The sequence below is a fragment of the Tenrec ecaudatus genome, chromosome 2 (assembly GCF_050624435.1).
Source record: "Tenrec ecaudatus isolate mTenEca1 chromosome 2, mTenEca1.hap1, whole genome shotgun sequence".
Classification (NCBI taxonomy): Eukaryota; Metazoa; Chordata; class Mammalia; order Afrosoricida; family Tenrecidae; genus Tenrec; species Tenrec ecaudatus.
This window is the reverse complement of record NC_134531.1, coordinates 39,740,153-39,757,371: the sequence shown is the minus strand read 5'-3', so window position 1 is coordinate 39,757,371 and position 17,219 is coordinate 39,740,153. Positions and strand designations below refer to the sequence as shown.

The 17,219-nt window shown below is 41.9% G+C and overlaps 2 protein-coding genes and 1 non-coding gene across 6 annotated transcripts in view; 2 read left to right on the top strand and 1 right to left on the bottom strand.

Moving 5' to 3' along the window:
- PRKAA1 (protein kinase AMP-activated catalytic subunit alpha 1) overlaps positions 1–3,400 on the top strand; it is a 48,664-nt gene extending 45,264 nt beyond the window's left edge. The window contains exon 7 of one of the 2 annotated variants that reach the window (XM_075540972.1): positions 221–3,400. In XM_075540972.1, the coding sequence (XP_075397087.1) occupies positions 221–465 (245 nt within the window). In that variant the 3' untranslated portion in view covers positions 466–3,400. The remainder of the gene's footprint in view (positions 1–220) is intronic. The other variant, XM_075540971.1, reaches the window with a different exon arrangement.
- Positions 1,521–1,661, bottom strand: LOC142441624 (small nucleolar RNA SNORA48). The gene has a single exon (XR_012782988.1). It is a non-coding gene; the product is annotated as a small nucleolar RNA SNORA48 (small nucleolar RNA).
- Positions 3,401–14,495: 11,095 nt separating the features above from the next.
- Positions 14,496–17,219, top strand: part of TTC33 (tetratricopeptide repeat domain 33) — a 54,847-nt gene continuing 52,123 nt past the window's right edge. Inside the window, exon 1 of one of the 3 annotated variants that reach the window (XM_075540968.1) lies at positions 14,496–14,581. The gene's annotated coding sequence lies outside the window, so the exon portion shown is untranslated. Of the gene's footprint in view, positions 14,682–17,219 lie in introns of all 3 variants that reach the window. The other 2 variants (XM_075540969.1, XM_075540970.1) reach the window with 2 other exon arrangements.

Sequence of the window (17,219 nt, the reverse complement as noted above, 5' to 3'; positions counted from 1 at the left end):
CTATGGGCATATATGCAAGAGCCTTCATTAGCTATTACAAATGGTGAGTCCTTTAACACAGAACCTGCTGCCTCTTTTTTAGAAGGGATTCAAAATAAACGTGCTCTGGAGAAATGGCCAATAGTCTTGCTTAAACAAAACAAACTTAAGAATGGTTAAAAAGAAAATGAGGGTATGTATGAAGGATTATAATAAATTGAAATTCTTTTTTTACCTGTAGATGAAATTCCTGAAGCCAAATCAGGGACTGCTACTCCACAGAGATCAGGATCAGTGAGCAACTATCGATCGTGTCAAAGGAATGATTCAGATGTTGAGGCTCAAGGAAAGTGCTCAGAAGTCTCTCTTACCTCATCTGTAACCTCACTTGACTCTTCCCCTGGTGACGGAGCTCCAAGACCTGGAAGCCACACAATAGAATTTTTTGAGATGTGTGCAAATCTAATTAAAATCCTTGCACAATAAACCTAAAACTTTGCTTATTTGTTTGATAGCAATAAGCATGCATAAATCACAGCCAAATGCTTCCATTTGTTATCAAGTTATATGTGTTGTAACTGAGAATTGACCTTTGGAATGCAACTTGCACAGGAATTGGAACATGATTAATAGTTAAAACCTGAATGTGCAAAAATGAATTAAGAATATTTGTTGTTCATTGTTCTGTACACATTTAGTATAATATAGTGAATTATGTGTCTCTCAGGCTCACTTGATTTTTGGCTGTTTTATATTTAGTGTACACAGGGCTTTGTAGAAAATTAATTTACCACAAAGGCCTTCATATTATGTGTTGATACGTTGCATATTTACCTTCGTAAATGAATTCAGAAATATCTGCCTGGAATCCCCAGAAGTCATTACAGGTAAATTTGTTTTCTGGGCTCACAGTAGAAGTATGTCCAGCAGGAGTTATAGCTTGAGTAAATTCCTTGATATCCTATTGATATTCTATAGTTAAAATAAGTTGTATCAAAGATATTAAGCACACTTTAAATTTTTCTTTTAGTGTGGCTAGTCAAAAACAAACAACATATATTCAGATATACGAGGCACTGAGTTTTATCTTCCAATATGTCTCACTCTAGTCTGTATGTAAATTGTTCTTTTTGTCACATGAGCTAAATTAAATGGCATCTACTATAAATAAATCACGTCCCCCTCCATTTCTTAAATTGCTCATCATGTCGGGCAGTACTGAATGTATGCAAGATGTTAATGTGATCATGTATCTTAAATTTGCTTATTGCTCAGAAATATCTCTTAAAAACTGTTTAAGTGCTCAGATATGATTTTGCTCCCCAATTTTTTTTTTCTGTAAAGATTTAAATACAGTAAGTTAATTGTTTCAACTAGCTGAAAACCACATTCAATCATTCATATTGCCAAATTTCTACTAGACACCTCCCCACCCCTTCAAATTATGTTACTGGGAAAATGCTAACCTTCACGAGATGAATATAAATTCCACCAAAAACTTGAGGACACTTAAATTGACAACATGTATATGACAACTTTTTTAATGTGTCCTAGGCATGAAACAGCTCTGGCCACAATCCAGGCATCAAGCTAGGATGAACAAAGGACAAGTTGGCTCTGTCCCTGGCTGATGTAAGAGCACCACCACCAATCAGGTGTCTCTTTGCCCATAGCCAGGGTTGCTCCCAAATTTTATTAACATTTTAAAAACAAAAGTTAAAAGACCATTAGGATGATCATATGTGTATGAAACACTTTGATTGAATAATTGATAACATTTTGCCATATATCCTTTCATAGATATGTATAAATATGTGTACGTATACAGTATATTTGTTTCTCCCCCAGACCATTTGGATGTTGCAGATATAATTCTCAGCCCTAAATACTTCGAGCATCTTGTAGAAGGGAGGACATTCTCCCAGACACCACATCAGTAATGCCCTAAGAGTCCACTCAACTTCAGATTCCCTAGTAGTCTTCCAGGTTTCTTTGTTGGTAGTTATTTTGAACTAGGTGTATACATTGCATTTGGTTATGTCTCTTTAGTCAGCTATGTCATTATTGTTTGTTTTTTTTTTCTGAAAAATATAGATCAGTTCTTCTAAATGGTCACATTTTCTGACCTTGCTTTAAATGAGTATCATAGGAACTGCCTAAAGCGTGACCTTCCTTAAGCTCTGGTTTATATCTCTTTTTTCTCTTAGTAATACTGTTGTTACATAGTAAGTGTAAAATGAAGAGGGACTAGCATTTCAGATAAATTAATATCATGTATATGCCAAGAAAATACTTTTTATTACCTACATTTGTTTTATATATTAAAACTTAAAAAAAAAAAAGATTTCCTTTTCAGTATTTCTCATTGTCACAGAGCTTTCTTTTTGTCTCCTTGAGTGTACACTTTAAGGATTAATTGTGGTGACCGTAGTGAGCACCTAGGTGACTAGCAGTTAATGTGTTCAAGTATCATGGGAAGTTACTGCCATCGGGGCCACTCGAGGCAAGCTTCTGGGAAGCCTACGTAAATGTTGTTAAGTCGACAGCTGTAGTTTGGGTTTCAGCACCTTAAAATGTGCACCAAATCCAAAACAAGAAACCTTTTTAAACCAGGGCTTACTCTGTAAGAACTTGGAAGCATAACAAATAATAGGCATTCCATTTAAAAATGTGTTCAAAACGTCATTTACTGCATAGCCCCCTCTATTTGCAGGATATTGATATTTGTTTAGTCACTAGGTTCCTGATATTAAGAACTGAGACTGTATTTTTAAAGTTACAGATTTGTATATATAATTAAGGTGTTGTCAGTTGTGATGTGGCTATAAGCTGTTCGGAGGGGAAGGAATAAAGGAGGACCTTAAAAATTGTTAATTTTGTAAAATTTGCTTGTTTTATAAGTTATTGTGATTCTTTTAGTTACTGAGCTTTATTTTGAAGATATTTTACTATTGCAGTTGTACAAATAGCATAATAAATGCACACACTGTTTCAGTAAATTCTTTTTTTTAATGCCGAGATATTTGAAATGAAAACATTTGGTTAAGTGTGTCAGGGTTGCATCAGAATTTTCACAAATTTGTTGTAGTTTGCAAATTCGTACTAATAATGAATATGTAAGGGAGTAAATGCGAATGGTTTTTAAGCTTTTTTTAAGTATCTTTTCAGCAATTTCTATTTTTGTGTGATTTTATGCAACCATATTTTTACTTTGTCTCGACAGGTGAAAGATGTGTAAAGGTTTTTGCCAGAAATATACTGTATTCATAGTTTTAAATATAACAGATTTATTGATATGTAAAAATTTTGCCATTAAAGTAAATGATTTCTTGCTGAGGAGGAATTTTTCTACCAGACATGGGGATAGGGGAGCTTAATATATCTAATTTAAAGTAATTTCACCAAAATAAATTCCATTTGCTTTTATTTTTTTCTTGAAATGCTTCTGTAGTTTCTCAGAGTTTTAGACGATTTTAGACAAGCCATATACACCTCTCCCCTGCCCCTGTTCATACTGTGTTAATGCGTGCCGGGTTAATGCTGGGACTGTGTAACAACAGTACGGTTGTGCTCTGGCTAGCCCCTTTGGGATGACTGCAAAGTTGTGTGCTGTGGGTTTGAATCTCTTGACCTCCTTTCTGCCTCCCCTTTCACAGCTGAAATTTCATTTTCATAAACTTCACACATGACATGCCAGTAACTGATAGGAAGGTGGAAATCAATCTTTGTGGTGTAGAGTTTCTAAGAATTGTATGTTTCCCAGGAAGTATTTTTAAGTATATGAGGTTAATTAAAGAAAAAATCCTACAATATCCTGGAAACCTTTCTTAAACAAAACAATCAAAATGTAAAGCTATTGTTTCATGACCTGTCCTACATCTAGATTTGTACACTTCTGAACGTAGTTTTCCCATTTCTCTCACTCTTCCATGAAGAATTTTGCGTTCTTCAGTTTATTCCACGTCAAAATGATCATTTGGCATCCTCCAGGGATTCCAGCGTGTGTTCCTTTTCAAACGGTGTTCTTTTGCTTGTTTTTGAGATTTGGGGACAGAAAGATGTGGAAAGGGCTCCGATCTGGTCTGTCAGTGCACTTCTTGAGAGCAGGGTGGACGGGCCAGGTATTGGAGAGAGTGCATGCCAAGTCATGAACCCCTAGACCACCAAAGATTCCTTAGAGGAAAGACCCTGGAAAGGGGGCAGAGCCCTAAGCACGATTTTATCTTTTTTTTTCCCAATCATTTTATTGGGGGTTCATATAACTCTTAACACAACCTATCTATCTATCTATATATCCATGTATCAAACACATTTGTACATTTGTTGCCATCATGATTCTCAAAACATTTGCTTTCTTCTTGAGCCCTTGGTATCAGCTCCTCATTTGTTTGTTTTTTAATCGTTTTATTAGGGGCTCATACAACTCTTATCACCATACATGCATACATCAATTGTGTAAAGCACATTTGTACATTCATTGCCCTCATCATTCTCAAAACATTTGCTCTCCACCAAAGCCCCTAGCATCAGGTCCTCATTTTTCCCCCTCCCTCCCCACTACCCACTCCCTCATGAACCCTTGATAATTTATAAATTATTTTGTCATATCTTGCTCTGTCCCATGTCTTCCCCCCCCACACACACACACTTTTCTGTTGTATGTCCCCCAGGGAGGAGGTCACATGTAGATCCTTGAAATAGGTTACCTCTTTCCAACCCCCCCTACCTATACCCTCCCAGTATCACCATGCACACCACTGGTCCTGAGGGGATCATCTGCCCTGGATTCCCTGTGTTTCCAGTTCCCATCTGTACCAGTGTACTTCCTTTAGTCACATTTGCAAGGTAGGATTCAGATCATGACAGTGGGAGGGTGGGGAGGAAGCATTTAGGAACTAGGGGAAAGTTGTATTTTTCATTGTTGCTACATTGCACCCTGTCTCATCTCCTGCCCAAGACCCTTCTGTAAGGGGATGGCCAGTGCCCTACAAATGGGCTTTGGGTCTTCACTCCACACTCCCCGCTCATTCACTATGGTAAGATTTTTTGTTCTGATGATACCTGAGCCCTTGACACCTTGTGATCACACAGGCTGGTGTGCTTCTTCCATGTGGCCTTTGTTGCTTCTGAGCTAGAAGGCTACTTGTTTACCTTCAAGCCTTTAAGACGCCAGATGCTATATCTTTTGATAGCTATATCTTTTGATAACCAGGCACCATCAGCTTTCTTCGCCACATTTGCTTATGCACCCATTTGTCTTCAACGGTTGTATCAGGGAAGTGAGCACAAAATGATGCTGGAACGTAGGAGGAGCATCATAAAGATAAGTAGGCACAGACCCAAGGGGTTTTGAGGGCCTGGGGCTTTTGGCTTACCTCAGTGGAGGGCAGCTGGGGCTTTGACCTTTCTTGGTCTCACACTCTACTGCTAACCTCCAGACCACTCCCCTTAGCCCAGGACATTTAACGCCTGTGCCACACCCAGCTAGGTGAGCTCCAACCTATGTAGTTAGTGAGGCTGGGAAAAGCCCTGCTGACCCCCAGCAGGGGATACTCTGCTCAACTTCTTACTGGGCAATTCCTGCCTGTGTGCCTGAAGGCATAAGGCAGCTCGGCCAACACTCCTCAATGCTTTAAGCTGCTGCAGGAATCTCTGCCCAACCTCCACAACACCAAAGCAGACAACCCTACTGGGTCACTCCCCTGAGAGGGAAGCCATAGGAAGATAAAGTGGTAGGTTAATTCCATAGTGAAATAAGCTATAGGCAGTTCGAAGAAGCATTCCCAAAAGTCTCCCAGAGAGGGCCAGTGCTCTTTGACTCCCTGGAAAATGGCACCTGACTCCTCTAAAACAATGCAACGCAAACAGCCATCAGCCACAACTACATCAAAGAAAACGGGAGAAACGGCAATGCCAGAATATGTCCTGAACATAATGACATGCATAGAGGAAGCAGACATTGAGCTGCCACAGAAAGAAATTTTCAGAATGCTACTTGGAGTCATAGAGGATATGAGGGAAATAATACAGAAAAATGATGAAGTGATAGAAGTAAAGCCATAAATCAAAGACAAATACAGGAACTTAGGGAGGAGATTAAAAAAAAAACAGTAGCAGACAAACGGACCTCAAGAACCAACTGGAGGAATCAGAGAACTGCATCAGTGACTTGGAGGACGCCAAGCAGAGTTTAACAAACACAAACAAAAATCCAATAAGATCATCAGAGAAGCTGAGGAAAACTTAAGAGCTATGTCTGATGCTATGAAGCGGAACAACAGTAGAATTATTGGCTTACTGGAGGAAGACACAATAAAGAAGTCATCTGCAATAATAGTGAGAGAATTCTTGGAGGAAAGCACTATTATTATACAAACTGTCACATGGCTACTAGGATCCAAGCACTATGCTTGTGACCTGATGAAAAGCCTGTCCCAGGAGTCTTTGGGTGGTACATAATTGTACAATGAACCCAAACAAACAGAAACCTGGAGGCATCTGCAGAGAAGTACACAAGTTACTAGTACACAGGAGAGTTTTCCCACAGTGAATGCAGTCATGCACAATTATCCAGATTAAGGAACGTGTGTCACCCCCTCATAGGGGCCTCTGTGGTGTAGAAGATTATGTGTTGGACTGCTAGCAATGAGGTTTGCAGTTTGAAACTGCCAGCGGCTGTGCAGGAGAAAGATAAAGCTTTCTACTACAGTAAAGGGTTACAGTTGCCGAAACCCAAACGGGCACTTCCGGTCTACCCTCCAAGGTTGCTATGTGTTAACTGTCTCAATGGCAGTGGTAGTTACTTGGCATCACCTTACGGCCTTCTGTGACAGTTCGTAGCTCTATCACTTCTACAGGTAGTACAAACCAACCCCAGTAGATGTGGGAAGAATGACACAAGGCTGTGAATAAAAGTGGGTACAGTCATTATAAGCCATCTTAGAGGCATTGATCATTTTGAAAATAATGGATACCTCATGCAGTTCTTCCAAAGGTTGACACATTCACCAAACACTATAAATGAGAATCACATTTGAGGAGATTGCCATAGATACCATGAGAAAAGTATTGAATATTGAGAATCTGGCAAGGTGAGGGTGGCAAATAGTTTTCCAAAATCCCATTACTTAGAAACTTCAGTTTTATTATTGGCAATAAGCATCAACAATTGTTTTCTTCAAGTAACATGGTCCCTTTATTTTTAAGCAAATGCCCTTCAAATAAGTTTGTGACTCATTTTTTTCCTCTAAAAGTCTATTCCATGCAAAAATGATCGACTTCAGTTTGTAACAGTCTCACAAGTATTTTCTTTGAGACAACTTAGTACTTTAGAATACTGCAGAAGGTATATGAGTATTTTCCAGTTTTGTCACACAATATTTAAAAGTTTACCAAAGGGCCAGTTTGTTTATGAAAATTTTTTTAATTCTCATATCACTTATTGAAAAATTATTAGAAGCTAATAGTACTTATTAACATACTCTGCCCTCGTGTATTCTACTACCAATGGCAATGAATGGAAACAAGGCACAGTTTATATTGTAGTCACCCCAATATATTACAGATAATGACACTTTTGAATTAGCAACATTTGGGACAAAAGTATGTGTATATATATATGTGTGTGTGAAATTACTTTTGAAAAGTTTTATTGTCAGATAATCCACATATTACACAATTCTATAGTTCAATCATATTAAAAAGTTGCATGGTCTTTACCACGATAAAATTTTAAAACATGTTCTGAGCCTTACCACCTTAGTGCACTTATGTTTTTCATTGTTTCCTGTTGGATCTCCGAACAGTGAAGCACAGGAGGAGTGGACACATAGTGCGAATAACTGATACCAGGCCTTATAGGGAGTGCAGGGTGGGGGTGAATGATGGGGAGGGGAGGGGTCTCGGGAATGGATGGTGAAGATGGGATGGGGGTGGGGGATACTAGAATGGACTGTGATCGCATAACTCATCATGGAGGTGATTTAACCATGGGAGGGGGAATGTTCTAAAAAAATGATGTGGGGGTGATGGTACAATTCCCCTTGATATAACTGAATGATTAAACTATTGAATTATAGGATATATAAATTACTTGCCAATAAAACTTTTGGGGATAAGTTTACAACATTTTCTTCTCTCTTGTCCCCACTATTAGTAGCACACTATTTCCTGCCATCCTAACCTGTCGTACCCCCAAGAAGCCATTAATCCAGTTATTGCCTCTATAGATTTTCCTATCCTGGAATTCATATACAAAAAAAAACAAAAACCTCGTTGAAAAGATAGTAGAAAATATTAAAAACGACAACAACTTTAGAATGGGTCAAAGATGATAAGAGATTAGATGATAAAGCATTAAATTTTAAGTGCATTTGCAAAGGGCCTGTGTTAGTCTGGGTAGACCAGAGAAATCCAGGGGCACTCATATGAGTGTCAGAGAGAGCTTTATATCAAAGAGTAATCGTATGTTAAGAAAACATCCTAGCCCCAGACCAAGTCCATAAGTCTATTAGCCTTCATGTCTATAAATTCCTCTTCAGACTCATGCAACACATGCAATGATGCTGAACACGGGAACATCACAGGAATGTGGGTGGGAAGTCTTGTAGATCCAGTGGTAGTGGAAGCATCTCAAGTACTGGCATAGTTCACGTCTCTCCTCCAGCTCCAGAGCTCTGGCTGGGATCAACATAGCGCCATGCGTCTTGTCAGCAGGAAGACGAAACACAGAGTGTGTGTACATCCCACCACCAGAGAGGAAGACAGGAAATCCCAGAATCCTCAGGAGAAAGCCATTTCCACAGAAAGACCTGAACTATACCCCTTTATTCAAGTTGACGGGAGATTGTATAAAGGACACAGGGCCGTTTAAATATTACTTTTTTTCCCCTAACAGTTTTATTGACAAGTACTTTACACATATAATTCAATAGTTCAATCATTCACATCACATTTTTTAAAATTTAAATTTTATTGGGGGCTCCTTTTTTAAATCATTTTATTGGGGGCTCGTACAATTCTTATCACAATCCATACATCCATTGTGTCAAGAACATATGTACATTTGTTGCCATCATCATTCTCAAAACATTTGCCTTCTACTTGAGCCCTTAATATCTGCTACTCATTTTCCCCCTCCCTCCCCACTCCCCCTATCTCATTCATAAATTATTATTTTGTCATATATTACACTGTCCAACGTCTCTCCCACCTTCTTCTCTGCTGTCCCTCCCCCAGGGAGGAGGCTATACATAGATTCTTGTAATCAGTTCCCCCTTTCTACCCCACATTCTCTCCACCCTCCAGGCATCGCCACTCTCACCACTGGTCCTGAAGGAGTCATCTGTCCAGGATTCCCTGTGTTTCCAGTTGCTCTCTGTACCTATGCACATCCTCTGGTCTAGCCAGATTTGTAAGGTAAAGCTGGGATCATGATGGGGGTGGGGGGAAGGAAGTATTTAAGAACTAGAAGAAAGTTATATGTTTCATCATTGCTACCCTGCACCCTACCTGGTTTATCTCCTCCCCACAACCCTTCAGTAAGGGGTAACCTGTTGACTACCATTGGGCTTTGAGTCTCCACTCTGCACTCACCCACATTTTCGATTATATGATTTTTTGTTCCTTGATGCTTGATACCTGATCCCTTCGACAGCTCGTGGTCACACAGGCTGGTGTGTTTCTTTCATGTGGGCTTTGTTGCTTCTGAGTTAGATGGCCACTTGTTTATTTTCGAGCCTTTAAGACCCCAGATGCTATATCTTTTGATAGCTGGGCACCATTAGCTTTCTTCACCACATTTGCTTATGCACACGTTTGTCTTCAGTGGTCGTGCCAGGAAGGTGTGCATCCTGGAATGCCAATTTAATAGACCAAAGTGTTCTTGCATTGAGTAAGTGCTTGAGTGGAGGCCCAATGTTCATCTGCTGCCTTAATACTAAACTTATAAATATATGCACATAGATCTGTTTCCCCACACTCATATAAATATATTTACATTTGTACATTCCAGTCTTTGGACCTCTATAAATACCCTTTGTTACCTAGTTCTTTCCTCTATTTTCTTTTACTTTCCTCTTGTCCCACTATCATGCTCAGCCTTCATTTGCGTTTCAGTAATTTCTCTAGGTTGCCTTGCCCTTGCTGAATCCCTACCAGGCCACTCACACCCTCCTTGCTACTGATTTTGGATCACTTCTTGCTCCCCTGTCCCTGGGTTGGTCAGCACCACCTTCTTGTCCCCTCCTCCCCTTCTTCCGTGTCACCCCGGAACCATTGGTCCCGTTGTTTTCTCCTCCAGACTATTCATCCAGTCTATCTTATCTAGATAGATCTGTAGAGATAATAATATGCACCAAAAATCAAGTCATTGCAGGATAAGCAATGAATGAGAACATAGCCATGACAATAAAAAGGGAAACCAATTACTGATAGAAGAATAAATTAATTAAAAGAAAAAAATTAAAAGGAAAGAAAAACCTGTAAATAGATCAAGGTCTGAATTTTGATCTCTAGGTGTGTCCTTCAGTCAGGTCCAATGGAGTACCATGCTTTAGCCCCAGAGTCTGTCCTTTGTACTCCCTCGGGAACTCCCTGCTCTGCTCCCACAGTTGCTCTGTCGCACACTTTAAGTGGTTTGCCTCAGTGTCCCAGGGTCAGTCTGGTCCAGTCCTGACACTGAGTCTCCAGTGTTCTCCCCCTTAGGGCCCTGGGCCATCAAGGGATGGTGTGTCTCATAGTGGGATCAGCCATATTGTCCTCTCTGTCCATTGACTGTTCAGAGTGGGGATATCATCCTCCAGGACTGATGGGCCAGGATGTGCTCCACTCTCTCTTCCTCCCCCTTCATTTGCTCTACTGGGGGCTCTTCACAGCTCTTATCACCATCCATACATTGTGTCAAACACCTTTACATGTTCTGGTCTAGTCTGATTGGTAAGACTGACTTGGTGTCATGGTAGTACGTGTGTGAGGGGTGGAGGTGTGTGTGGGGGTAAGCATTAAAGAACCAGAAGAAGGTTGTGTGTTTCATTGGTGCTATACTGCACCCTGACTGGCTCGTCTCTTCCTCGTGGCTGTTCTGACAGGGGGTATCCAAAAGACTACCGATGGACTTTGGGTCTTTGATGCCTGATACCATACCCCATCGACACCTCATGATCACACAGGCTGGTGTGATTCTTCCATGTGGGCTTTGTTGCTTCTCAGCTAGATGGCTGCTTGTTTACCTTCAAACTTTTAAGACCCCAGATGCTGTATCTTGATAGCCGGGTACCATCAGCTTTCTTCACCACATTTGCTTATGCACCCGCTTTGTTTTCAGTGATCGCGTCAGGAAAGTGAACATCACAGAGTGCTGTGTTAGTAGAACAAATTGTTCTTGTGCCGAGGGAGTACTTGAGTGGAGGCCCAATGTCCATCTGCTCAATTCCCCTGTCATTGTATATACGGTAAATATATTTACAGTTATATGTCTGTATTTAGACCTCTATAAATATAATTTGCCTCCCAGTTCTTTATTTCCTTTTACTTTCCTCCCGTCCCACTATCATGTTCAGCCTTCATGAGGGTTTTGGTAATTCCTCTCAGCTACATTGCCCGTGATTGAGCGCCCCATGCATCCAATGCCCTCCTCCTCATCAAATTTATATCACGTATTCTCCTCTTGTCCCTGGATTTGTTGGCACCCCTCTTATTTCCTCCCATCTCTCCCTCTCCTGTGTCCCCCCCAGAACCTTGGTCCCATTGCTTTCTCCTCCGGATTGTTCATCCTGCCTATCTTGTCCAGATAGACATGCATAGACAATTATAGATGCAAAAACAAAGCAGAGCAAAACATAACCAAAAAAAGAAGACAAAAACTAACAATAGCTAATACAACAAAACAAAAAAAAAAGAGAAAAAGAAAAACCAACAGCAAAAACTGAAAAGTCCTCAAGCAGTTTGTGACAGATAGGTTTATTGTGCTAATATGACCAATGAATGCATGTGGGATTAATTGAAGGGTGGAAAGATAAATGGTTCGGTGAGCCTTGCCTGTCTTGTCTCTTACTCTTTGATGATCAGACCAGTGTGTGGCTGCCTTGCTTGCTCTGTGCCTCAGTTTGCAAGCTACACTACCTGTGGGACACATAATCCGTGTACTGTGTCACTGAAACTTGAGATTCCTCAAGACCTGCTTCGCCACGCTACTGGAAGGTATGAGCTGGGGACTGTGGGACCCTGCTGTGTGACTGGTGGTGATCTGCTTGCTGTTTGCTGCCTGTGGCCGGATAGCCTGAATTGCTCTACAGAGACTTGAAGGACTGTCAGTGTATTTGCACTGTCAGTAAGTTGCACTGAGCCATTTGTACTGCTTTATAGGTTAATTTACTGTTTCTTTTGTTATATAAAATTATTATTTATATAAAATTATTAGTGTCCTGGTTTTGTTTCTCTTGAGAACTGTGTCTAACATATAGTTCCACGTCTGTCCATTGATATTTACGAGTGTTTTCCAGTCAAGTCAGCTGAGGTGCCATGCCCTGGTCCCCAAGTTCACCTTTGGCATTTCTCGGGGACTTCGTTGTTTTGCTCCCCTTGCTTCTCCACTGTACACCCTTAGTGTTTACCCTGGTGTGGTGGGGTCAGATCGGCCACATCTCCAACACTGTGTCCCAGTACTGACCCCCTTAGTAGTATGTGTCAGTGAGGGCCACGTCGTCCTGTCTTGTGGAGGGGCCATCCCTGTGATCCCCTCTGTGCCTTGGCAGCTCTGAGCTGGAATATTGCTCCCAGGGCTTGGTGGGCCATGGTGTGTTCCACTCTCTCCTTCCCTCTTCGTTTGCTCCTGTTCAGATGCACCCCACTTCCTGAGCTAAAGCTTCAGTGCTGTCCTCTGAAATGCATTCCTCTGGGGTGGGGGTTAAGGGGTGCTCATATAGTTGGAATTGGGGGCTCTCTCCCTCATTATCTAGCTGCCATACATATCCCTCGGTTGGGTTTGGCACCTGTAATACCTGGACCTCATGCTGGGCATGTATGTATTTAGTAGCTTTTCCCATTTGTCCCTTTTTGTATATTCTCCCGGGGCAGCCTTGCACGCTTTCCAGAGACAGCTGTACCACCAGAGACTTAATTACCTGCAACTTTCCTATCCTTCATTGAAGTCACTTGAATTACAAAAGTGCTCCTGTCATGCGAATGCTCTTGATGTTGAGAAGCAGGAACTGGGAAAGACCATCCCAGAGACCTACACTCTGTGGTAGTTATATAATTGTCAATTTAAGGATTAATCATATAGTGGTGGAGTCTAGCCTGTCAATCAGGTCATAGCCAATGAGGCTTCTGTGTGGGCATAACCTTCTCCTAAGGATTCTGGGAATCCCGGTATTTCCTCCTTGGAGGTGGGAGACTCTTTGCTCACACTCTGAGAGACATAGCAGCTGACAAGACATATGGACCTACTCTGATGCAGCCCTGGGAACTGGAGAAGCCATGCAGAGACCCCTGCCAGTGCTGAGATGTTTCCAATGCCACTGGATCCAAACACTTTCTACCCACTGGCCTGTGACTTTCTACAATTTGGTGTCATTACATGTGTTTCCTGAGTCTGAAGAGGACTTTACAGATTGGTGTAGGGCATATGGGCTAATATCAGATAATAGGCTTAATGTGGACTGGGCTGGGGTGTTTTCTCAATGTTCAATTGCTCTTATATATGAAACTCTTTCTTATAAATATGCATGTTTATGGATTTGTTTCTCTAGTCTACCCAGACTAACACACACTCCTAACTTAACATTGAGGCTCCACTTAAAATGAGCTATCCCCACAAAGACCAGTTCTGTGCGGATGATGTGAAAGAGCCTGGCAAGAATGGGCTTCCCTATAGGATAAATGAACCACCTTTACGTTTTAACCTCCTACATATTAACATGTGCTACATTTGCCCACTGAATTATTTTCACATTAACCACACTTACTTTCTCCTTTGAGTCCAAATTAACGGTCTACCTGAAGCCTGCAGGTAAATCTCAGTCTTCCGTGACCTCGCCCTTGAAAATGTTTTCAAAAGGTTTTTGGTCTCTTCCTTTCCTCTTGTCTTGCTGGCTTCATCAGCTAGATTGTAAACTCCTTTAGGAGGAGATCACGTCTTAATCCTCTGAAACGCCCTAAAAAGTAGTTTTTCCCTGCCACGTTTTTGCTGTACCTACTGACTGGATGGACCCACCCAACAGCGCATCTCTTTCGCTCCTCCGCAGGCACAGGCTAGCCGCGTTCCCACGCTCTCTGCGCGCGGATTCTGCTGTGGCCCGGCGCTCTGAGTGGCCCATAGAGGGCGCCCGTGCCGGAAGGCCACACTACAAATCCCAGAGGGGAATGCGGCGGAAGAGAGCGCGGAGGCGTCTGGGATTTGTGGTCTCAGTGAAGGAATTGGTGGGTTAGAGCGCCCCCCAGCGTTATCTCGCCACCTCCCGCTATTCTGGGCCGTTTCTAACCCATTTCCTAGGGGACCGAGTACTTCCGGCAATAAAGTAGGAGGCCTGGCAAGGTAACTTCCGTTTCCGGTAGCCAAAGGGCAAGCCGAATGTAAACACGGGACCACGGGAGTGGTCATCAGGTAACTGGGGCTGTTGTGGCGGACGAGGTTAGAGAAGAAAAAAGCCTCAAAGGTCGGAATTGAGGTTCGATTGGGGGTGTAGCAGAGCCGAGACGCTAAGGTTCGTTTCTTGAGACGAGCGAGTGTTTCGGTTCGGCCGCCCCCCTCTCCCTTCCCCTTCCCCCAGGCCCACGTCGCGGCCTTGACCTTCTCTTGGCGGTGGGCGGTGCGGCTCGGGGCTTTCCATCCCGCGTCCCGGGGTGCGCAGGGCCAAGTGAGCACGCGGGTGACATTCTGGGCAGCCTCCGTATGCACTTTCCACATTTTACTGCCTGTCAGTGAAGGGAACGTGTGCACACTGCTTGCTTTCTTGCCGAGAGATCTCTGGGCAAACCTTTTCTTGCATTCTTCACCTCGGAATTCATCCCACTGCCCGGAAGGACCGACGCCGTTAGGATTTACCTGTTCAGGCTTATCCATTCGTTTCTCATCGTGGTCTCTGCAATCTTGGATGCACTTGAGCTACGCGTGAGCTGACTTACGATTTTAGAGTACATTGCCTTTTTTTTTTTTTAGATCTTTAAATATCCGTTCAATATAAACCTGTTGATTTTGCATGAATCCATGTGATTATGTTTTGTCAATAAGGTTTCCTACCCTGGCGCAACATGAAAAGAAGGGTTATGATACTGGCGCCTTGTCCATCTAGTTATAAACTCTAGCGTTGCTTTCATAAGAAGTTTCGGTGTCAAGTTCAGATAGCCTTAGAAGAACAAAAGTTGTAGTTCCGTGCTGTTGGGTTAATTTCAATCCGTAGGCACTCATGTGACTGGATGGACCGCCCCGTCAGCTGTCCAAGTTGTATTCTTTATGGGAGCAGATTGCCAAATCTTTCACCCACAGAGCAGCTGGGTGGGATCCAACAGAAACCATTCTAACTGTTTCAGATATTTTAGTCAGTTCTGAGCATTATGTTGCCGAAGTCAGCAAGTGTTTTTGCATGTGCCATTCCCTCACTCTAGGATTCTTCCCTACTTTGAAGTTTTATATTTGTAAATATAGACCCTTCAGGTGTGTGTTTCTTCATGCCATGCCCGGCGTCCTTTGTTTATTCTTTAGTAACATTTAACCTGTGTTGTGTTTCACTGTCGGTCTCCAGACAGGCTTAAAGAGCATCTAAAACCATACTAATCGCTTTGGCAAAATGATTCATGATTTTAAACTCGGTAGAACCTTGGTGTAATTTGATGTCTTTGTTGTTTGGTGCTGTTAAGTTGGTTCTGATGCATGGGGACCTTTGAGGACAACAGAATGAACACTGTCTGGCCCTGTACCATCGTCACAATCATTGCTAGGCTTGAGCCCATTGTTGCAGCCCCTGGGTCAGTCCATCTCACTAGCAGTCTTTTGTACCAGGCTTCTTAAGTCTTTCTCCAGGGACTGGTACTTCGTAATAACATGTCCAAATTGCTCGAGACAAAAATCTCACCGTTTTCCTTTCTAAGAAACATTCTGGCTGTAGTTCTTCCAGTGCAGAAGTTTATTCTCTGGCAGTTCGGCACTATATTTTAAATGCACCAGATCTTTGACAGTCTTGTGTATTCATTGTTCAGCTTTCCCATGAATATGAAACAGTTGGAAAGCACGAGGCTTCTGTCTGGTATACCTTAGTCCTCAAAGTTACATCTTTGCTTAAAAAAACAGCTTTATTTTTAAAAACACACTAAGATCTTTTGCAGCAGATTTGTACAAATGCCCAGGGCATAACCCAGTTCGTCACCAGGTCTCATTGAACCGAAATGAAGACTCCCTGCCCAATCACACTAAAAAAATGTGAACAATAATAGAGTCTAAAGAGGGATAATAAGAAAATATGAAATGTAGATTCTGTTTACCTACACATTCATAGGAATCAGTGGGGAGAAAGAACAAAAAGAGAAATGAGACATGATGACATTAAGAAATTAGTGTATGATAATTATGTGGTTATGCTTATAAAATAATTATTTTTCTTAGGAAAACAGACTGAAATCCTGCAATGAAACTATGTAATATCCGGGAACTATTTCAGAGAAAAAAGGAGGCTTGTAGATTGGTTATTGAAGATGGAGGCAGGCTAAAGCCTCATGTGATAGTTTTGAATCAAACATGAAAGAGCCGCATACAACTGTTTCTATAAATCTTCCCTACAAATCCTTTGATAACTTGTAGAGATCAAAGGATGTTGAAGTAGGATAAAAGAAAAGGACATTTAAGGGTATAGGATCCTTGACGACACTGTATTTTTAGGTACCTTGATATCCTAACTCAGTTACCTCACGCACAAGAGAATGAGACACTGCCCACTTGGGCACCATCCCCACAATCGTTTGTCTTTGAAATGATTGCCGCAACCACAGCTCACCTTCCCTGAGGGCCTTCCTCCTTGTTGCTGACCCTCCATTTGCCAAGCAGGACGTTTTTCCCCAGGGATTGGTCCTCCCGGATAATGTGTCTAAAGTTCATGACATGATCTCCTACCCCTTCTGAGAAGCCTTCTGGCTGTAGCTCTTCCAACACCCACTTGTTTGTTCTCCTGGCAGTGTACAGTATGTTTAATACTATTCACCAACACCATAATTCAAAGGCATAAATTCTTCCTGTCTTCCTATCTAGCGTT